General features: G+C 39.5%; 1 protein-coding gene across 6 annotated transcripts in view; it reads right to left on the bottom strand.

The window, feature by feature from the left end:
• Positions 1-23573, bottom strand: part of CDIN1 (CDAN1 interacting nuclease 1) — a 235014-nt gene that overhangs the window by 60029 nt on the left and 151412 nt on the right. The window contains exons 11-12 of one of the 6 annotated variants that reach the window (XM_059890562.1): positions 11494-11545; positions 4216-10531 (exon numbers count right to left, since the gene is read on the bottom strand). In XM_059890562.1, the coding sequence (XP_059746545.1) occupies positions 11515-11545 (31 nt within the window). In that variant the 3' untranslated portion in view covers positions 4216-10531; positions 11494-11514. 6 annotated transcript variants of the gene reach the window in all.

Raw genomic sequence — 23573 nt, 5'->3', positions numbered from 1 at the left:
CTCAAGAGTTGAACAAATGTCCTTTTTAGTCCTTTTTTGGGGGGTGAAAAGGGGCCTTTGTTATTCATTGTGCCATTTCAAAAACTAAGCTTCTCTCCTACCTCAAAAACAGCTTTATTTTAAGGACAAAAAATTCACCAGGCTCCCCCTAAAAGTCTTTTCAGGCCGAGTTCTTAGAGAAGACAGGTGCCTTTGGCTAAATTATCTCTACTGACAAACCATTCACATAAATTTGCTTTTTAAAAAACAACTACATGTCAATAGTTTGATTCCATTTTGTCTATGCAAATACCATTGATAAAAATTTCAATGGAAGTTCTCAGGGAGTGGAAGAGTTCCAAACTAGGTATTGAAACGGGACTCAGGAATAGGATACTAATTCACCAAACTTGCCAAGAATGATCTAACCCAGGAGCCATACAAAGGCAATTGCGAACCATGTACATGATCCCAGATAATCCCTTATACTGTATCTCTCCTCGGATCTCATCTCCATTCTGTAGTTGACTGCATGAGGCTCCATTTGGGGCCGCAGGTTTTCTACTTGCAAAAAAAAAAAAAAACACCCGAAAACAAAAACAGGAGCAACTTTGTCATGCTAAATTTGCTGCATGAGAACTCAGTGCTGAGCACTTGGCAGACACACCAACTCCAATGTTGTGGAGCCGGTGTTAACCAGGAATGTTAACGATTGGAATAGACCTTTAAGGAGAGTTCCTAAAATGAATTTATTTGATATTTATTTGATTTGTTGTTCAGTTGCTGAAATTCTTTACCCCTCACAGTGGCCCCATTGGTGCTGTGAGAAAAGGTGATCACACTGAATCCATGTGAAAGGCTTGCACGAAAAAGCAGGCATCACTGTTCTCCACTGAGGTTGAAATTTCATTTTTAACCTCATTATTATTTTGCACCAACATCATAAGTCTTTCTTCCAAACTACTATTTGGTGGGTTAAATTTCTTATTCAAGACTCCTCCTAAGACTGAAACGTAACACAATGGGCATCAGTCTCACAATTGACAGACCATGTTTAAGCCGGGAATAGTGACAAGTTACAGGGACTCTTTTTTAAAAAAATAAAAATAAATCCCAGGAGATTAGTCAGATGCATTTTTAGATACATACCCTAAGAACATTATAAACTCAGTGAGAAGCCAAACTGGAATATCTCAAGTTTGGAAGATGAACAATATTTTGATGTGCCAAGGCTAATATATTATATGTTTCGAGTCTTACTATTAAGACCTGTAGCAACTGTTTTAAGAGATGAGTAGAAATGAAACAAATGGTAAATGTTTATTCAGTCATACAGTTCTGAAAGAAAACAACTGTTAATTTGCATTCGCTTGGGATCACTTAGCAGACTGCTTTTTAAGAGCTATCACCTCTTAGCAGCCCATAAAAGAGGAAGCTTTTATTTGCTCCCCTACTACCTGCTCCGACTATATGAATTTAATTTAAATTTATTTTCTATTCACCATGAATATCCAACAAATCAAAAATCATTTTGACATAAGTACTGTTCTTTGTTGGTTAGTCTGTAGTAGAGAAAGCGGCAGGCTAATCACCTGTGGGTCAGTGCAGAGATGCAGTCTCGTGGACTCTATCTTCCAATGTGGAAAATTCTAGCATGACCAACTGAGGTACCTTCTGAGTCATCAGATAAATTACATTTATATCACTTCAGTGCAGTCAGAAGTTATGCTGCATAAATAAAAGTCTAATGACCTATCTATGTGGGTGATAGAATGTAAGCCAGCTAAATGAGCGGAAATCTTATTGTGGAGAGTAATAGTCTCTGATTCCTTTGTTAATTAACTGTCCCCCTCTCTTAAATAAGATGAGGAAGAAAGAAAAAAGGGTATTTAGTTGGGCTTCTGGGGGGCAAGGGGAAGGGCTATGTAACTAAAGAGAGGTCTGTACAGCCTTTTTTGCCCTCTAGCAATTCCAGAAGGAGTTTCCTGGGGCATCCCCTCGCTCGACTTCTCAGGAATTTATGAGACTTTAGAAAAGCTGACTCGAGCAGGAAGTCTGTTATGGAGAGCTTTCCTGGAAGGCAAGACCAATTAACCCTGACTAAAAGAGAAAAAAAAAAAAAAAAAAATCTTGAGTAAAGGGGATGAGGGGACCAAGAAAAAAGGCTCGAAGTGAGAAGCAGAACTAAGAAGGTCTATGCAGCTGTGCACCAGTGATAGGGAAGACGACATTGCGGGGTGGGGTGGGTGGGGTGGCTGTCAGGACGGGGAAAGTTAGAGCAGGGAGGAAAGGAAGAGGTCACTGGATCACTGCTTCTTCATCAGGGTCCGCTTGGCTTGAAGGAGTCTTTGTTCCCTGAGTCAGCAAAGGGATGGGGACTAAGAATTGCACTCAACTTCAGAACCCAGATCTCGAGCAAACCAGGGCACTCTACTCCCAAAGCGAGCACTGCATGAGAAGACGGCCCCAGAACAGAAACATTCTGGGAATCACCCAGTTCACCCAACCCAGATGAAAGGGAGAGTGACTCACTGCAGAGCATAAGCTTCCAACTGCAATTTAAGCCAAAATGTGGTGGCAAAAAGCCACTGAACCAGTGCTTTCCAGTATACTCACACTTCTCTTTCCGAAGGCGCTACTACAGTTGGACACTCAGATTCAGAGCTTCAGGAACTACTTCTAAGTTTACTTTTCCTCAAGATTTCCAACTCTGAGCCTCAACTTTTTCTATTGCTTGATTCTGTTTCTGTTCTATCTCTAGCTGGGGAATACTCATTTCACTGCCTGCTTCAGTTCAGTTCAGTTCAGTTGCTCAGTCATGTTTGACTCTTTGGGACCCCATGGACTGCAGCACGCCAGGCCTTCCTGTTCATCACTAACTCCTGGAGTTTACTCAAACTCATGTCCATTGAGTCGGTGATGCCATCCAGCCATCTCATCCTCTGTCGTCCCCTTCTCCTCCTGCCCTCAATCTTTCCCAGCATCAGGGTCTTTTCAAATGAGTCAACTCTTCGCATGAGGTGGCCAAAGTACTGGAGTTTCAGCTTTAGCATCATTCCTTCCAAAGAAATCCCAGGGCTGATCTCCTTCAGAATGGACTGGTTGGATCTCCTTGCAGTCCAAGGGACTCTCAAGAGTCTTCTCCAACATCACAGTTCAAAAGCATCAATTCTTCGGCGCTCAGCTTTCTTAGCAATGCTGAAAAGGTCATATAAGACAAGAGGGCTGAGATGAGAGGATCTTTCTCCTGTACTCTCAAGCTGGAATAGGAATCCTTTCTTTTTCATCCTGGGCCTCATCTTAGGATGTCAAATTTCACTGTAACTCTGGGTGAGGGGAAACCATTCTTTTTATTCACAATTTTGTACACGCATTCAATGTCTACTGACACTAACCACTACACACAACTACAACGAAAAGGGCTGGGCAGTCAAACTAACTTTAGAACTCTTCATCTAGGTGGCACCAAGCACTAGCAAAACAGCATCTTTTTCAGGAATACAAAGCATTCCTTGATGTTTTGATGAACTGAATCTCATCTCAATTTCATGTCTGCCCATTTAAAAATCTATTAAAGCCATGTATATGCTTCTATCGATAAAAATGGAAGGAATGAAGGTCTTGGTAAAAGCAAATACAAAGAAAGCTTGGTTAAATAGTCAAAATATTCATTCTGTGGCTATTGATTTAAGGTTTAAAATAAGTAAATCAGTTAGAATGGGTTTCCCTCATCTAGCACCATTACATGAGTTTTAGAGATTTATTTATTTTAAAGTCATGGGACAGATACATAAAACATAAAAATGGACGGATCTGGCATTTTATATTAGCAAAAAGTCAAATGCTTTTTCTTGTTCTATCTATGATATATATTTTTAACTTTTGAGTTGTCCACTCAACCACCCCACAGCTCCAGCTCCTGGTGTCCACAGTTTTTCCTAATTAGTCTAGTAGGAGCTCATCTCACTTGTCACCAGCTGAGTTATCAGGCTGGACCTTTTCTACAATATAGCTGTTTATTTTTTAAGAGTTTTAGAACTGGTAATTCAGGAAATTAAAATGGGAAGATGTGTTTGAATTGGCTAAACAGCTAACATTCTTAAAACTGTCCTTACTTGGAATGAGGACATCTGGTGAGAATCTGCCTCCCTTTCCTGCAGACTCGTTTTCTGAGTCGCAGTCAGTGCCTCAGTGCCCCTGATGTCCCCCCACCCCCCACGCCCCTGCAACCCTGCACAGACTTGGAGCTCCTTGAGGGGAGGCCCCTCATTCAGCCTCGGATGCCTGGTACCTGGCACATGCCTGGTACGTGGTCAACAGAACAGTTCTGTTGACTAATAAGCAAAGCAATCCTAGCTCTGACACTAATGAATTAGTCTTGGACAAGTCACTTTAGCTTTCTGAGCCTTTGCTTCCTTATCCGTTAAAATGCTTTGTTTCCTAAAGGCTCAAAAAAAAAAAAAAAAAAAAAAGAATGTGGAAGTGCTGAATAAATGTACAAGATTCCTACAGCTGTTGTTAATAATTACCATTTGGATTTATACACCATTCAATGGGAGAAACAAGAGCCAGTCTTATGGTCTCCACAGTTTTACCATAAGGAGCTTATAAAGCTCTAGTTTCCTTAGAATTGTAAGATGTGAGGCCACACCCACCCAGTTTGCTTGTTTTGTTTTCTATCCCCATCTCCTGCATGCTCCCTCATCCCACCTCACCCCAACCCCAGCTCCAAATCAACACACAGATCTCTTCTAGGTTCTGGATCCTGCTCAGAAATAAGTGACATTGCTTAGATGACTGTTTGGGAGTTTTTACATGCACGCACTTTCCTTATGATAACACAGTGCTTCTGCAGAATGCACCCTGGCTCTGCTGAAAGTCTGGATTCTGCTAAGGTGACCAAAAAGGCAAGTGGGACCTAATCAGTACCACGTTCCCGTCTCTCTCACACCAAGGCTCCTTATTTACCAAACCCCCAGTCCTTCATATCACATGTCCTCCTCTGCTCAGCTGCCCAGTGAAAGGAACAGGAATAGAAGAAAATTAGCATGAAGAAAGAATACTTGCATATATATATATATATTGGATGCACATGTGCTCAGTCATGTCTAACTTTTTGTGACTCTACGGACTGTAGTGTGCCAGGCTCCTCTGTCCATGAGATTTTCCTGGTAAGAATACTGGAGCGGGTTGCTCCTTCCTTCTTCAGGATATCTTCCTCACCCAGAGATTGAATCTGCATCTTTTGCATTGGCAGGCAGATTCTTTACCACTGAGCCATGGGGGAAGCCCTATATATTGGATATATACATATATATTGGATATATATATATATACATATAAATAGATAAATACACATACCACCTTTCCGGGGTTGGCTGAGAGCCACTAAGCTGTATCTAACAAAACACACTTGACCTACCTTTAAAAAAGCAGACACACTAAAACATACCAAGAACCACTGTTCAAGTACTGATGTTATCGTTCCCCCATTCCTTGTGTTCAAACACTAGTAACAGAGACTTACCTGATTTCAGACTGAATGGTGCCAGAGACTTCATAAGAGAGCATTTATCTAGTGTAGAATGAATAATTTCCATAGACAGCTGAATTACTTGAGAATCTACACAAGTAACTGAAACTTCAGAAACCCTGGCGCACTTAAATGCTCCATGAGCCTCACACCCCACCATGCACTCGAAGAAGAAAGGCACTGCAGGTGAATCCAGGGCAGGGAATTATTTTTTAAATCAGCAGAGCAACACAAATACATTGCTTGCTTTTTGTCATCTGGTTTGTCTTAATCATGAACTAAAAATTCATTTACAGTGCTGTATACAAATGCCATGTTTACAGCAGGATCGTATGCTGCTTGCTTGAAACCGTATACATTAAAATTAAGAACAGAAATCCAAGTTAATGGTCAAAGACAACCAATAACAAAACCACTAAATTCCAGTTGTCAAACATCATTGAATATGTATGTTTCTGTTTTTTTTTTTTTTTAAGAGTAATTATTAAAACTAAAGCGATATGAGTGAGTGTTTATGACTTCCTATTGAAAAGCCCAAATTACAGAGCATTCATTCCAGGTTGAAGAAAATCACGTGGCCATCCCTGTGCAATGGCCTAATGACTTTATATCCTCTTGTCAAACCTCAGCAGTTTTATTTGTAGTGATACATGCCGGAGAAGGTTGGAGGTTAAAGTTGATAGGAGGGGCAACAGGAAAATCAACCAACTCCTTTCAGGAGATTACAACCTTTAACATATTTGGGTCTGTCGGCAGTTTCTACAAACTTTACAAGTCTGTGATTGGTGGTGTTTTTTAAAAACTGATCCTCAAATCAGAGGTCAGATGAACCTAGTAAATGTCCTTTCACTTTGAAATAATCCCAAGTGGTTAATGTACTCCCCAGTTTATAGCTCTTGGATTTTTTCCCCTGTGCCTGTAATCTAAAGTTAAAAAAAAAGAAACCCAACTCTTTATTTTTCAAGTATCTGAGACCTTGGAAAAGTGAAATTACTAACCCCCAATACATGATATGGCTCCAAAAACAAGGAAGCATCTGTTGGAAGAATAAATAAATACAAGAAAGAAGAAAACAGAAAAAAGAAAAAAAAAGTCCCCCTGCGGGAGACAAACTTTGTTTGGGCTCCTGGGCAAGGAGATGTTTTATTAGTGCACTGGCGCTGTCCTTCAAGAAGTGTTTAGATTCTCTGTAGCCTCACGCTGAACAGAGGGGGATATCTTAACTACAGCACTGGCATCGGAAACTAAGACCCAAGCAAAAACATATCCTTGCAGCATCTACTCTCCTTGACTTGGCGTACACTGGTTCCCTTAAAGGTAGACCCAATACTCAGTACTGCTAGTTTCCTTTAACTAAATGTGACTTTTGTGCCAGTCACTATATACATGTGTGCTCACTAAATTCTCATAAGAATCAAACTGGGCTCATTTTACAGATGTGCAAAAAAAGAGGAGAGAAAACAATCTGCCCAAGGCCACACTGAGAATTAAACTCTGCTCTTCCTTCTCTCGTACCTGAACTCTTTCTACTCATCTATACTGCTTCTTTACAGGGCTTCCCAGGTGGCTCAGTGGTAAAGAATCTGCTGCCAATGTAGGAGATGCGGGTTTGAGTCCTGGGGTGGGAAGATCCCCTAAGGAGGAAATGACAACCCACTCCAGTATTCTTGCCTGGGAAACCCCATGGACAAAGGAGTCTGGTGGGCTACAGAGGAGCCTGGAGGGTTACAGTCCACAGGATCACAAAAGAGCTGGATACAACTTAGCGACTGAACAACAACATATTGGTTCTTAGCTCGTAGCCGATAATGTAAATAATTTCTAGACTGTCCCCCTATTTAAAATTTTTAATCATCACTAGTTGATTTTAATGCACAGTGAGTACTATGCAGCATGCAAGAGAAAAGAAAGACAGCATGACACAACCTCAGGTCCTGGGGCAGCACATGGCTGGAGTTGGGGGTCTAGACTGGCTACTAATTGTTAAGAAAAATGTTTTAGGACTTCAAGAGTTCTCTATGTCAAGGTGATTGATAGCAGTTATATAATTACTAAACACTTGTGACATTAAAACTTGTGACATCCCTACATAAATCCCATGCCTTTTTAAAAAAATTTGCCCAACTCATAGATTACAGAATTTGATGCTGGGTGACCACCTCATTGGATCTCAGTTTCTTCATTTGTAAAATGTGATGTTTATCCACAGGAGGTGTTGGCTAGCTGTAAGAAGTTTAAGTGTGAATTTTTTCTGTTTTTAATCCACCTGCTTAATTCTAGTGATTGAGCTCAAAGTTTTTCAAAGAAATAAGAGACACCTACACTTATGAATGAAATGAAGAGGAAAAACACAACTTTAAGAAAGGTTTCCTTTTAAAAAAGCAACAGGAGCGAATGAAAATCCTGGGCCAACTCAAAGTCATGCAGTGCTGCCTCTTTTTATTTTGGGAATCCTTGTAATGGCACATAAATGCTTTAAAAATAAATTGATCTAGGAATGACCCGAAAGGCAAACCATTTTCTCATGTAGAAGGGTATGTCACAAGTGTTATGGGAAGCATCACCTTGTATTTAGAGACTTTAACAAATGTTTTCCAAACACTGCCACTCACTGTTTGAAGGTGAGGAAACACATGCTGGTTGAAACACTGTTTTAAAAAAATGCACTAACGACTGAGAAATTGCCAACCTGAAAATGCTTTTGTTATTTAAAAGTACATTCCATAAAGATATTTGATAAAAGATGTTCCAATTTTAGCAGTAACTTGGTCTCCTATACGTATCATATAGATAACAGATCCTTTTGCTGGTTTGTATTTGTTTGCTTCCATTTAACATAGATAAAGTGTTAAGGGAAAGAATACAGGACAGCAGAACTCAGAAGCCCTTGGTTCAAGGTCTCACTGGAAATAAACTGGACACTCAAAAGGGCAAGTGGTTTAAATGCTACTCAATACTCTTGAGTTTACCTGCATCTGTTACAAACACTGTACTTTTCAACTCAAATTTCACAGTGAAAGACGGGACAACACAAGTCCCTAATATCCAAATCTGTTTTGTTTTCCCCATCTTGACTGAACTGCCTTTATTCTTTTCCATTTTCACACTTCTTTTCCATTTCACTTTTGAACTTCAGCAAGAACCTCCCATTTGGTCTCCCTTCCCCAGTCTTTCTTATATTTCCACAGCCAAAACAAACAAGCAAAACCTCCCATAAACCAAACACCTCTAACTGGTCTTCCACAATGGGGCTTAACAATATTTCTAAATAACAAATCTAATTGTGTCAGCAACTTGCTATAAAAAACCTATCTGTACTGCCCCAGAGACAATGTTTGAAGTCTATGGCATCATACAAGGTTTTAATCTGGTTCCTGATTGCTGTGCTCTAATCATACTAAAAGCTGTTGGCAGCTTCCATTCTTCCAAGCCTCTGCACATGCTGTCCCTTCTGTTCAAAACACTGTTCCCCATTCATCTTCCCCTCTAATCTAAGATGGGGTGTGTAGGAATTAGCCTTCTGTATTTTCATCATATACTCCAGGCACATCTCAATCTTAGTCATTTCATGCTGTAATTGCTGGTTTACTTGCCACAATTGCTGTTTACTGGTCTGCATCCCCCATTAGAATCAGCTCACTGAGAGCAGGAATTGTATTTGGGGGGAATCTCTGTATTCAGAGGCCTAGGAGAGTGCTTGGTTTATGGCTGGCCCTTAGCAGATTCTGATCAATAATTATCTGAGTGATAGAATACAGTGAATGAAAGGCTAAAGCTCTACTTTAAAGATATGTCTAGTAGGAAATTATGTGACAGGCAAATCTCATGCCTCTCATTTTAATTTCCAAATATTTACATGATCTTAATCTTTAAGCACATTTTTAGTTTGTGAATACCATATCACAGAATGGGTACATAATGGAAAACAATGACAAATTGACCCATCTTCTATAGGGCCCTACCCCTGATCTGGTAAAGAATAAATAACTTAATGTAAATATTTTGGTGATGAAAGTGAATCACTGCTTGTATTTTACAAATACTGAGAAAACTGCAATTTTTTTTCCATTTAGTTTTATTAGAATGCATAACTCTTTGATGCTTACATTGCATGTATGTGCTGACTGGGTTGTCACTGAGGCCCATCTGTCATAACCTGGTCATATATACATTCTGAAGTACACAGACAATAAGAACACAACCACTTATCCACTGTTTCTGCTTATCCACCCTTACTGGCTTACCGATGTTATACAAAAGCAGTGGGAAATGATATTATAGGTGCTCAGCTATTTTGAGGAAGTAGGAAGCTAGATTGGAGAAGAAGGTAATGGCACCCCACTCCAGTACTCTTGCCTGGAAAATCCCATGGATGGAGGAACCTGGTAGGCTGCAGTCCATGGGGTCGCTAAGAGTCGGACACGACTGAGCGACTTCACTTTCACTTTTTACTTTCATGCATTGGAGGAGGAAATGGCAACCCACTCCAGTGTTCTTTCCTGGAGAATCCCATGGACAGAGGAGCCTGGTGGGCTGCCGTCTATGGGGTCGCACAGAGTCGGACACGACTGAAGTGACTGAGCAGCAGCAGCAGCAGCCGCAGGAAGCTAGATACTGTAGCATTCATATCAATAGCCATATACCATAAAAACTTCACACTACAGCCAAAACATTCAATGCTTCTGATCTCACATAGGCTAAACAGAGTTATACAGAAAATAGCAGTACATTTGAAGGCCAATCTCAAAGTTACAGTCTCGAGTTTGAAGGACTCAGACGCAGAGGGATCTAATTCAATTCAAGCATTTATTGAGACATATCGATGCTTTCAAACTGTGGGGCTGGAGAAGGCTCTTGAGAGTCCTTTGGTCTGCAAGGAGTTCAAATCACAGTCAATCCTAAAGGAAATGAATTCTGAATTTTCTTTGGAAGGACTGATGCTGAAGCTCGTGCTCCAGTACTTTGGCCGCCTGATGCCAAGGGCTGACTCATTGGAAAAGCCTCTGATGCTGGGAGAGACTGAAGGCAAAAGGAGCAGGGGGCAGCAGAGGATGAGATGGTTAGATAGCATCACCAATTCAATGAACATGAATTTGAGCAAACTCCAGGAGCTAGTGGAGGAGAGAGGAGCCTGGTGTGTCCATGGGGTTGCAAAAAGTTGGACACAATTAGTGACTGAACAACAACAACATTTAACCACAGCTGGTTGGAAAGACCTTCATGGATCATATGTTCATGACTTAAAAAGAATGCATTTATTCATTTACTGTCTTTCCCATGATAATATGAACTCCCTAAGGATGGGACCCTTAGGTGTCTTGTCCATTGTTACATTCCTGGTACTCCAATTAGACAAGGCAAAGGAGGAATTTTTATTTAACCAGATCATCCGGAGCCACCCTAGGGAGGCTAGGCTCCCTCTCACCCCGAGGGAGACCTAGACTCCAGGATGCATTGAGGAACAGAGATTCAGATACAATAAGGTTCATGAAGAGAATGCTAGCATGGCTGGCTGACATTTGCTCTCCTGGAAAGAAAGCAGAATAACCCAGACCAATGTGTATGGACAGAGCTTGGGAGAGGTACATGGCAGCGGTTTTGTCTCCAGCAAAGCAGGCATTGCTCTGAAAAGCCTGCAGAGAAAGCGGGCCATTTTTTGTTGTAGTTGTTAGATTCCTCACTGCAAAACTTCTTTTTACAAGTATCAGATTAGAGTGACAAACACTTTGATTTTTCCCATTAAATAGAAGGATAGAAAAATGTTTCCAGTGATCCTACTGTCAATCATCTGGTGATGGACTTCATGAAGTTCCCAGTAAATTCAGGAAAATAGAACATCAAAGTTTGCCAAGACTTAAAAAAAAGGTGGGGCGGAGAGATTTCTTTAGAATGGAAAACAAGACATTTAAGGCCATGGGTTCATATACTGTCTCGTGGTTTCTCTTAGGCCTGGGGCGACTGAGGGTGCATATAATGCTCACCTCATAAACAGGCCTCAAGCTTCAGAGGGGACAGGAATCCTGACAGCAGCATCTAGAGATGGAGGGGCAGAGATGTCAGCGATGTTCTGACAGCGGCATCTGATTATATTCAAGCATAAAAGCTGTACAGTTGGAACCTAATACCAATGAAGAACTCTGGAGAACACAGAATATCTTTAGGTGTTTAGTCCCCGTAGCAGGTTACACACCGGCTCAGCCCCTTCCTCTACAACCTTACTAAGATAGTTCCTGGATTCTCCTGTTTTAACTTGCTTTAAACTTATCACCTAGCCCCATCTTAGTCCAAGGCATTATTGTTTAACATTAATAACAATAATTGTTAAGATATACTGAGTGATTAATATATGCAACGCACTTAATTCTCACAGCATCCCTAGAAAGTGCATTTTTGTTGTCTGTTTAGTCACTAAGTCGTGTCTGACTCTTTGTGACCTCATGGACTATACCTCACCAAGCTCCTCTGTCTATGGGATTCTCCAGGCAAGAATACTGGAGTGGGTTGCCATGCCCTCCTCCAGGGGATCTTCCCGACCCAGGAACTGAACCCGCAACTCTTACGCCTCCTGCATTGGCAGATGGGTTCTTTACATTATCTTCGTTTTGAGATGAGGAAACGGAAGTTCAGAGAAGCTAAGGGACTGGCCCATGCTTTCATAGCTAAGAAGTGGCAGAGCCAGGCTGCCAAGGTGTTACCCTGGCTCTAGGGTCTACCCTTTTCTTAAACACATCACTTTACTGTCTCTTCTTCTTAAGTGAACTCACAATAGACTGTAATTCTCACGGTTCTTTCTTTCTGACCTATCCCCTACATCACTCCCCACATGATCTTTTAAAAAATGCTGTTTTCCTGATTAAAATATGGGAGGCAAGGCTCCTCAACGCCCATACGATTTCTCCAAATTCCCTTCATGACTTGGCTCCCACGTCTCCAGTCTCAGGTACTTACAATTCCCTCAATACACTGTGTTTTCATGCTTTGGCATCTTTGCAACATACAACTGGGTCAGTCACCGAGAAAATTTCTGTGCTTTACTTGTGACTTTTCCACTCATTCTGGCCTGAGTGATGGTTCTATTCTGGCCAGAATCTCCACTGCAAATTCCCTGTTTTCCATTTCTGTTCACTGTACCAGACTGTGAGCTCCCTGAGGTTAGAGGCAGCTATGCTTATCTTTAAAGCCTACCTGAATACCTAGCCCATGGTATATGTTAAATGAATAAACGAATGAATATGTGAGAGAGGGAACTTCAGCTATCTGCTTTGAAAGAAAGAAAAGTTTTGAAAGACAACTAGCCTCCATTTGGGAATATTTGTCTCACTTAGCTAAACAATAGAAAGGCTCCAGAAGGTCTCAACCCAAGCACCTTGGGGTTTTGGACATCTACAAAAGTGTGGAGAAAATTGTGAGCAAGCAGTGTAGAAAATAAAGCTGATTTGAAATATTTTATATCATCAATGTTGAATTCAAGATCCTGTTTTATTTCTGCCTTCTTTCTTTGGCCATTAAAATCTAAAACGGTACTGATTTTTTGTTTCATTGTAATTAAGAAGCACTAAAACAAGAGAAGATAACCGAAAATGAGACATACAAACAGAACTCTTGTGCATAAGCTTAGATATTCTAAGAATAGTTATGCATTGCTGCTGCTAAGTCGCTTCAGTCGTGTCCGACTCTGTGCGACCCCATAGACGGCAGCCCACCAGGCTCCCCCGTCCCTGGGATTCTCCAGGCAAGAACACTGGAGTGGGTTGCCATTTCCTTCTCCAATGCATGAATGTGACAAGTGAAAGTGAAGTCGCTTAGTCATGTCTGACTCTTTGCGACCTCATGGACTGCAGCCTACCAGGGTCCTCCGTCCATGGGATTTTCCAGGCAAGAGTACTGGAGTGGGGTGCCATTGCCTTCTCTGATTTATGCATTAGAACATGGTTTAATGTTAATAGTAGTAAGCTTTCACATCTCATTTTAAATCATATTATTCAGTTCATACTGTATTTCATATTTATTAGGTACACATTCTAACTTGTATATCTACTTAGGCACTTGGTGGTGGCCCAAATAGATAAATCTATGGTTTCAATCACTCCTTTCCTAGCAGCTCACACACACATGCTATTTTTGGTAGGTACCCAGATAAGTTACATAAAACTTTTGACACTTGGTTTTATATACTTTTTCCCATGCAATTCAAAAAAGAACTTTTCCTAGCTTAAATATAAAACTTTATGGTTAAAACTTTGTACCAAATTTCTAGGTATTCAAAAAACAAAACATATGATATTGAAGTGCTAACATTCCGCACCCACATACGAGGACCTCAGAATGTGATACTACTTGGAGACAGGATCTTTAGAGGTAGTTAGGTTAGTACGACTGGTATCCTTATAAGATCAAGGAAGAGGATGTAAAGACAGGGAGAAGACAGCTGTCTCCACACCAGTGAGAGAGGCCTGGGACAAACACTTCCCTCTCAGCCCTCGGAAGGAGTCAACCCTACTGACAGCTTGATCTTGAATTTTCAACTTCCAGAACTTTGAGAAAATACATTTCTGCAATTTAAGCCACTTGTGCCTGCGTGCTAAGTCACTTTAGTCACGTCCAACTATTTGCAGCCCTATGGACTGTGGCCCACCAGCCTCCTCTGTCCATGGGATTCTCTAGGCAAGAATACTGGAGTGGGTTGCCGTGCCCTCTTCCAGGGGATCTTCCTGACACAGGGGTTGAATCTGGTTATCTTAAGCCTCCTGCATTGGCAGGCATGTTCTTTACCACTAGTGCCACCTGGGAAGCCCTCCGTCTGTGGTATTTTGCTGTGATGCCACAAGAGGCTATCATTTTATTTTCAGTGTTGGTACTTTGTAAAGTAAAACATCTTTACATATATTAAATTATCATTATTTGATGAGGGCAATGAAATAAATCAGTTTTTAATGCTTTTCAGGCTCAAAGATTTCTACTGAGGTGGAAAAATTCTGGCCTCAAAAATACTGAAAGTAACCTGGTTTCCACAAGGGCCCAAGCAGGCGGCAGGAGAAGTGCATTCCAGGTTTCCCGACATGTCTCATCTTTTTATGCTGCTATTCTAGCTCCTCTTAAGGTGGAGGTCACACACTGGGGCAGGCCTAGAATATATTTTATTGGGTGGCTGGTATTTTGCTCTTTTAAAACATGGAATTAGTTAACAGCATTTAAAACGCAGGAGACTAAACCTGGAAATCTGGATTTTTGACACTGAAGAACTGGAAGATCTGGTGATCCTGGGCCCACTGTATCTCCATGGCCACAGTGGGCTGAGACCAAGTGGTGGCCACCCTGTGATGAAACACTGCTGGCTCTTAGCTTTACCACAGTCCCCACTCTAACCTGTCTGCCTGGACCCCAGGAGCATTTCACTTTGCCCTCTCTGGTCTAAGGGGATGGCATCTGGGATTTTCAGTGTTGAGAAGTCTGGCTAGTTAGGAGGCCCAGGGGGAGGTGTTACTTATCTCCATGTTGATTGCTCTGAAGTGGGAGCTCGCTCCCTGTCTGCCACCTGACATCCCACCAGTGATGTGATTACCATCTCCTATTGGTCAAGAGTCCACACAAGAGTTCTTAAGAGGCCATTCCAAAGGGAATGCAGTTTTAGATGCAAAATGTGATTCCGTGGTCAAAAAATGACTATGCCAAAACCTTTGACTAGGTGGATCACAATAAACTGTGGAAAATTCTGAAAGAGATTGGGAATACCAGACCACCTGACCCGCCTCCTGAGAAATCCATATGCAGATCAAGTAGCAACAGTTAGAACTGGACATGGAACAACAGACTGGTTCCAAATCAGAAAAGGAGTACATCAAGGCTGTATATTGTCCCCTGCTCTTTAACTTATATGCAGAGTACGTTATGCGAAATGTCAGGCTGGATGAAGCACAAACTGGAATCCAGATTGCCAGGAGAAATATCAATAACCTCAGATACACAGATGACACCATTGTTATGGCAGAAAGTGAAGAAGAACTAAAGAGCCTCTTGATGAAAGTGAAAGAAGAAAGTGAAAAAGTTGGCTTAAAACTCAACATTCAGAAAACTAAGAACATGGCATCTGGTCCCATCATTTCATTGCAAATAGATGGGGAAACAATGGAAACAGTGAGAGACTTTATTTTGGGGGGCTCCAAAATCACTGCAGATTCTGATTGCAGCCATGAAATTAAAAGATGCTTGTTCCTCAGAAGAAAAGCTATGACAAACCTAGACAGCATATTAAAAAGCAGAGACATTACTTTGCCAACAAAGGTCCATCTAGTCAAAGCTATGGCTTTTCCAGTAGTCATGTATAAATGTGAGAGTTGGACTATAAAGAAAGCTGAGTGCCAAAGAATTGATGCTTTTGAACTGTGGTGTTGGAGAAGACTCTTGCGAGTCCCTTGGACTGCAAGGAGATCCAACCAGTCCATCCTAAAGGAGATCAGTCCTGAGTGTTCATTGGAAGGACTGATGCTGAAGCTGAAACTCCAATACTTTGGTTACCTGATACGAACAGCTGACTCATTTGAAAAGACCCTAATGCTGGGAAAGATTGAAGGCTGAAGGAAAAGGGGATGACAGAGGATGAGATGGTTGGATGGTATCACTGACTCAATGGACATGAGTTTGGGTAAACTTTGGGAGTTGGATGGACAGGGAGGCCTGGCGTGCTGCGGTTCATGGGGTCGCAAAGAGTTGGACACGACTGAGCGACTGAACTGAACTGAACTGAACAATGATAACCATGTTTCCTTCCTGGAGAACATCTCAGAGCCTCTGAAATTTCAATGTAGTAAGTCATGTTTTCGAAAATCATTTGACCACCCAGCTTTTGTCTTGAGGAACATATTCAGCAAATAGCATTCAGTGAAACTCTGACCTAAGCAAGCCCTTTTCCTGCACAAAATAAAATTATTTTTGCTAAGTAACACAAATTTATGTAGTAAATACAGCATCTTAGATGAATATTTAGAGAATATAAAAAAGTAATAATGATGCATGATTTTTCATTTGAAGTATTAATTTCTTAATTTCTATTGGCTATAATATGTGCAGAGATGGCCCACACTATGGATCTTTTAAATTCAATTAAATTGGTTTGGCAATGGAAACCCACTCTAGTACTCTTGCCTGGAAAATCCCATGGACAGAGGAGCTTGGTGGGCTATAGTCCATGGGGTCACAAAGAGTCGGACATGACTGAGCGACTTCACTTTCACTTTTCACTTTCATGCATTGGAGAAGGAAATGGCAACCCACTCCAGTATTCTTGCCTGGAGAATCCCAGGGACAGCGGAGCCTGGTGGACTGCCATCTATGGGTTCACACAGTCGGATGTGACTGATGTGACTTTGCAGCAGCAGCAGTAAATTGTCTGGATAACCCTCAGTAATCAAAATGGAACTGAGAGAATGCATACTTATTTCTACTTGGCCCTAAGATGCCATCTTCTGCCCCAAGATGTCATCTTCTGCTTAACTTCAGATTTGCTAAAATTTGGAATATTTGCTTAAAGTTTGAAGTTTGATACTTGGCAATAATAGTTAAAATGCATGGTACAGTGCACACTTATCATAAAGTGTTTGGTAAATTAATTATAATAGCATTGTTTCCAAACCTATTAATAGCATATAAAACAATACCAATAGTTCTTCTTAGAAAGTTGGTATTATTTCTCTCAGAAACTACAGGGGGTTTCCTAAGACAAGAGCAATGAAGAGAGGAGAAAGCCTATTTTCTTCTAATTGTAAAATTGAAAGACTGATTATTTCTACTGTAAATAATTAGATTTGAAACATTTTGTCCAAGTGTCAGAAGCTTTGGGAACATCAAATGCAGATAATATGAACAATCTGTACCACTGACATTGATATATGAGACATATATATATATATATATATACACACACTTCAGAAATACATCAAGCTTGTTCAAAATAAACCTAGTCATTTATTCAACAAATATTTATTAAGAGCTTGTTACATGCCAGGCACTGTTCTTAAGGATACAGCAGGAAATAAAACAGACCAAAAACCCTGCCCTTGTATAATTTTAAGTCTAATGGAGTAAATAAAATAGAAGACAGTATACATCATGTAAGAAGGTAAAAAGGACTATGGAGAAGCACAAAGAAAGGAAGAAAGATGGTGGCTCCTGGGGAGGGTCAGGGTAGGTCTGATAAAGTGATGTTGTATCTCACTTTTGACACTGAACCATGTATTCAGAAAGGGTTTCATGCAAGGAGAACATTCACTGCAAAGAGCCTAAGGCAAAAATGTACCTCGTAAGTCTGAGGAACAGCAAAGAAGCCACCAGAATGCCTGGTGCAGAAGGAGTTTGAGGACTGTGGTAGGAGATAAGATTATAGCAATGACTCCAAGGAACCATGTGGGACTGCAAAGGCCAAATGTATAGATTTTGGTTCTTATTCTGGGTCAATTGTGGAACCACCAGAAGACTTTTTAGCAAAGGATTAACGCGATCTACTTATATTTGATGATTTGGATGCTATGCTGAGAAAAGACTTTAGGAGGGTGGGCATGTAAGCAGGGAGACTAGTTATTTCAACAGTCCAGGAAGGACATGACGATGACTTGGACCAAGTGGTAGCAGTGGAGATGGTGAAAACTGGTTGATTCCGGGGACATTTTTGGAGGCAGAATCAACAGGATTTCTAGAAAGATCACAAGTGAACTATGAGGGAAAGAAGCAAGAATGATCCAAAGAGGTTTTGCCTAGGTGAATGGAAGGCTAGAGTCATCATTAACTGGGATGGGGAAAACTTTTAGGGGCATCTGGAATTCAGATTTGGCATGCTGAGTTTGAGATATCTAACATATATCCAAGTAGAGATGTTGAAAAGCCAGGTGGATTTATGGGTCTGAAGTTCAGGGGAGAGTAACATTTTCCAAATGCTCTAAACATGACTTTAGCTTCAAATGTAATACTTGTTTTCTTCAGTCTAGACTCTTGATGAATCATTTCATTAGAATAATTTAGAAGAAGGGAAGGTTAAATAAAATGGGCCAAAACAAGGAGAATATGGGCATTGGATCATGCAATCACAAAGTCATGCAAAAGGGCATTGTGGGGTATGTTTGTTTGACTGGAATTATGTTGGTACATGGAGCAACATCTAGGGATAAGGCTAGAGAGGCAGCAGGAAGGCTGAGGAGCCTGACTTCGCTCTGTAGGGAATGTACAACACGGAAAATTCTAAGGAGGTTCGGAGGTGCAATGCATCCAGGCTGTCAACAGCAGGGAGACCCCTCCACTCCTAGGTTTGAATGGCAGAGAGAAGGAAGTGGACACCCAGAGCTGAGAAAGGAGCTGGGTGGGGAGGACCGCATGACAAGGCTGACTTGATCGTCACAGGCAGTCTACCTGAGGGACCCGAAAGAGAAGTGGGTAGGAGAACAAATACCTTCCTGGCACTTCCTATGAACCCTTGGATCTCCTGCCAATGCCTCCCCACTGAATGAACCCAACAGGAAGCCAGAGGGCAAAGGAGTCTGCTGATGGTCAGACTCCAGGTCATGGAGCAGAGTGAAGTGGGACAGAGAAAAACAGCACTAAGAGGGAAGCATCACACCAGAGTCATGCCCTTGGAAGATGGGTCCAGCAGTATTGTGCAGGAAAAAGAAAAAAAGACAAAATAAGAAGTATAAAGTATGGGAGACTAGTGCCTTCCTGCTTCTGAATTGCGCAGCATGCCAGCTATGAAGTTAGTGCCAGGTCCAGGTGAGCAGGCCTAAGGAATGTCATTCTCAATTAGCAATGAAAGAATATTTACGTAGGTGTGTAAGATGCAGGAGCATAACCTGCACATCAGAGCAGCATCCACAGGCATCTTCAGAGACATATTTCTGAAACAAAGCCTGGGAGAATGTCAAGTTCTTTAGCATTAAGTGCGTGTTGCTGTAGAGGCCGCCAGTATGAATGTTGTGACAGAGCGAAGAAAGAAACAAGTTAGTGGCTCTAATGCACAAGCCAACCAAGGATGACTTTCAAAGCATGGGCAAACTTCGTGATTCTGGGGAAGAGAGAAAACTGAGGAAAGGAAGAAATGCAATAAGGAACCATCTTAACTGGACATGATGGGAGAGAACAAGCAAAAACTCAAAGAGGGATGCGTGGCTTCATGAAGTCACATGAGGGAGGGCTCTGTCTTCTTGGAGCAGCACAGAGCAAGGTTTGGGGCTGAGAAGAAAGACAGTGGTGAATGTGACAGGAAGAGCTGAGGGGCTAAATGAATAAATTTTTCTCTCAGGAATGTTAAATGGACTGCAATATGCAACATGTGCCTCCTACGTAACAACTAAACCTGTGACCAGGTGGTACCATTTTTTTCACAAATTTTTCCTCAAAACCTCACAATTCGTTATTCTGTTCTCAATAACAATTTCTAAAAGAATTGAATTCTAAAAAGGATTGAATCACATGAATAGCAAATGTTCATCATTTATAAATGAACTAATATTGGGTGCTTGGAAATGAACATCAAGTATAATTAACTCTCAAATGAAACGATTAAGCAACACAAATGTTAAAGGGTGTGGCAAATGTATATTAAAATAACATTTAAAACTCCAATATAAAATAAAAAGTTAAACAAAGTAACATATTTGAAATTGATTTGCTAGGAGCAAAACATGGAATGTTCACTTAGCATGTCTTATCATAGTCTACCAATTAGAAATAATGCATATGACTATGCAAAGATCAACTTTAAAATTTAAAAGTACAGATAGAGTATATATATTCTTTTAAATTTTAATGTTGATCATATAATATGCATATATATGCACATATATATGTCTTTGGTAATTTTATTGATTTAGGGAATTAATCTCATATAAAAATGATTTAAAACAGTTAAAAAGTGTGTTGTAAGTATATATTAAGATAAGCATATTTAAAATAATTGATATGATAGAATCATAACATGGAAATCCTTACTTAAAATGTCTTAGTATAGCCTACCAATAAGAAATAATATGTATATTACCATGCAAAGATCAACATTAAATTTTAAAAGTACAGTAAAACCACATATCTTTGGTAATTTTAGTGATTAATGCTTTAATTAAGAGATGAGGTACATGCAGACATATGCAATAAACTGACATAATTCATCATATTGCAAAGAATAACATGATGAATGCATATGTATACTGTGAATTATACAATGCACATGCAAATCATATACTCATTATCACGCAGAGGCATTATTTTTCCTATAGTCAAAATGCAACAAATCTTCAAGTACTACTCAATCTACTGCATGACTATTTAAGAACAAAGTAGTCCGTTGTATCTTCTACAGAATAATAATTTAAACTGAGAAACTCAATTTAATGGAAACACAGAGCAGACCTTTTTAGTGGGTACATCTCTGTGTGAGTTAAACTGGAGACCAGTCCCTGTACTACGCACATTTATTGTTCCACATTGTGATTTTAAATAGAAGTCTAGGCACTGGAGATTTTAATAAGGTCTTTTAATACACTGCCAAATTAATCTTTTTTTTTTTTAATGTTGAACAGTGAATACATTGGTCATTGACTAGATGGAAAAATAACACTGGCCCACAAACAGTTTCTCAGTGTAAAGAGTAATTAAAAACACTACTCTTCTGAAATTGATTAATCTCCAGATGAGGTGTCCTGAAATGAAGACAATTTAAACATGAATATATTTGGTGCCTGGAAGTAGTCAGTACATACTGATGTGTGGGTTCTTGGTGGGAGCCGACTAGATCCCCAAACTCTGACAGAGGCAGAGCAGGCTGAAGTTAAGCACTGGGGTTATTTATAAATAGATTCTTATCAGACACTGAGGTTAACCTTCTCCACTTTAATGCAACTTGGAGACATACTGTTAGACATTTGGACTGAACTTCATGGAAAATAATTTTTTTTTAATATGAAAGTTAAAGTGCTTCTGAAATTCTCATACCTGACTACCAGGATTAGTGCTGTGCTGACAAGAAGCAAGGTATATATGAACATGTTAATTAAGAGTGCAAAAATAAATTTTTCTGATCATTTTGAACTTTAGTGTGCATAAAAGGACTTCTCTTAGTAAAAGGAAGACTACTAGATGTTCCTAGTTTATGAATAAGATTTAATCAGCATATAGGAATATGACAGAAAACACCTTTAAAAATTATTATACGTATAATTTGCACTCTTAAATCAAACCTAAAGAAAAAAATACTTATAAGATTCACTGTGTGAATCAAATATAATAGCTTCATGGATGACTTTTTCTTATCTGGGGTAAGAAAATAATGCCCTTATTAATATATTAACATTATGAAATTCTATAAGATTTAAAAAATTTCTTTAAAATGAAAAGTCTATTTTACTTTTTAATTACATCTATTTCCCAGAAAGGTCTTTAAGGCTCTACAAAGCACCTTGCATTTTCTTATTGCTGACAGTTCTTGAAACCACGCTTGAATGCTTTCTTTATCCTTTGGTGAACAATTGAAGATCATATGCTAAAAGACTGTGCTTTCTCTTTTTCTTGCCCTGTAATTAAGGCATTTTAATACATTGCTTCATAGTTGTTACAAGAGCAAACTATTAAGATTCACAGATTGAGACAATTTTGACTCCTATGATTATATAAACACACATGATATGAATTTTTCCTAATCATTGACTTGAAAGAATAACAACAAAACTCCTTCAAATAAAATGATTAATCTCTGGAAGGTTAAATTGAAATGGTGCTTCCTGTGTTGCCTTAATATATGTAAATGATCTATAAAAATAGAAAAACACATTTGGTTAACTATCCTTTAATATAAACAGGATAAAGAATAAATTCATATGAAGAATACCTTTTCTTCAAATCAATGTATACTTTAAGACTTTGAGACCTTCAGGGGTTCTGTTGTCATTTAAAGATAAAAATACTGCATACATGTCTAAAGACAGCCAAGTAAATACATGCAGATTTTTTTCAAATCATAGGAATTAAAATTTTGATTTAAATGTATAAAAGTTTTTTCAGAACAAAGATATATGCAGAAAAAATACACTTCACTTAATATTTCTTAAGTTGGGAGAGTATAATTGCAACTCAAGAAAATGCTTTAGTGAACAATGATAATAAATGAAGCTGAAAATATAAGACCTATACACATTTTTAAATTCTGTTGTCAGAAATACAGGACTGAAATTATACATTTAAGCAAACAAAAAATAATCTGCAATGTCATTTAGAAGCCACATACTTTTCAGAGCACAAAAAAGTATGCTAATAGGTTTCTGTCATATTTTGAATAAACATGCAGAATTTCTTAGCTCTTTTTTAGGTTGGAAGATACCAGTTTGCTGCTGAGTTAAAGTATGTAACTGCATTTTATGTTAGCCAATTAGATAATCTGAGGAGAAATAAATTTTGGAGACTTAAAAAAACATTTTTAGATAATACTTTATGATTTTAAAATTAAAACTGATATCAAGAAAACATAAGGTATTATAATTTTATATTAAAAAGCAACAGTTTTGGACAAGATTAATGTAATAATCTCCCTGACTTTTTTGGGGTTTGATTGCAAAAATTTTTAAATGTATGAAAAGCAGAGAATCCCCTACTAAATACCCACCTTCCCTCTCTCAACTTATGCATTTTGCTGACATATTTTACAAGAAATCCTCAGTCCCTAGTCTCTCCACTCCTACATATTCTTGGTGTGTAGCTCTTTTAAAAATGGATATTTTCTTACGTAACTATAATGGCTCTGTCATGTCTAACAAAATTAACAGTAATTTCTTGATGTTAAGAAGTCATATGAATCCATATGCAACTCCCGATGATTCGTCTCAAAAATGTATTTTTTTCTAGTCCATTTGATGGAATCAAGGTACAGCAAGGGTCAGCTACATTTACAGCTCCTCCTTTGCCCACATTCACTGTCATGCCTTTGTCTCGTTGAAGAAATTGCTCCGACTTCTTAAGAGGAACTTGGGAAGTCCCTACTGAAGAAAGGGCAATATTTGGCTGATAAACTGAGACTGTCAAAGTTTTCCAATTT

This window comes from Bos taurus, chromosome 10 (assembly GCF_002263795.3).
Source record: "Bos taurus isolate L1 Dominette 01449 registration number 42190680 breed Hereford chromosome 10, ARS-UCD2.0, whole genome shotgun sequence".
Taxonomy (NCBI): Eukaryota; Metazoa; Chordata; class Mammalia; order Artiodactyla; family Bovidae; genus Bos; species Bos taurus.
This window is presented reverse-complemented; position numbering and strand designations above follow the sequence as displayed.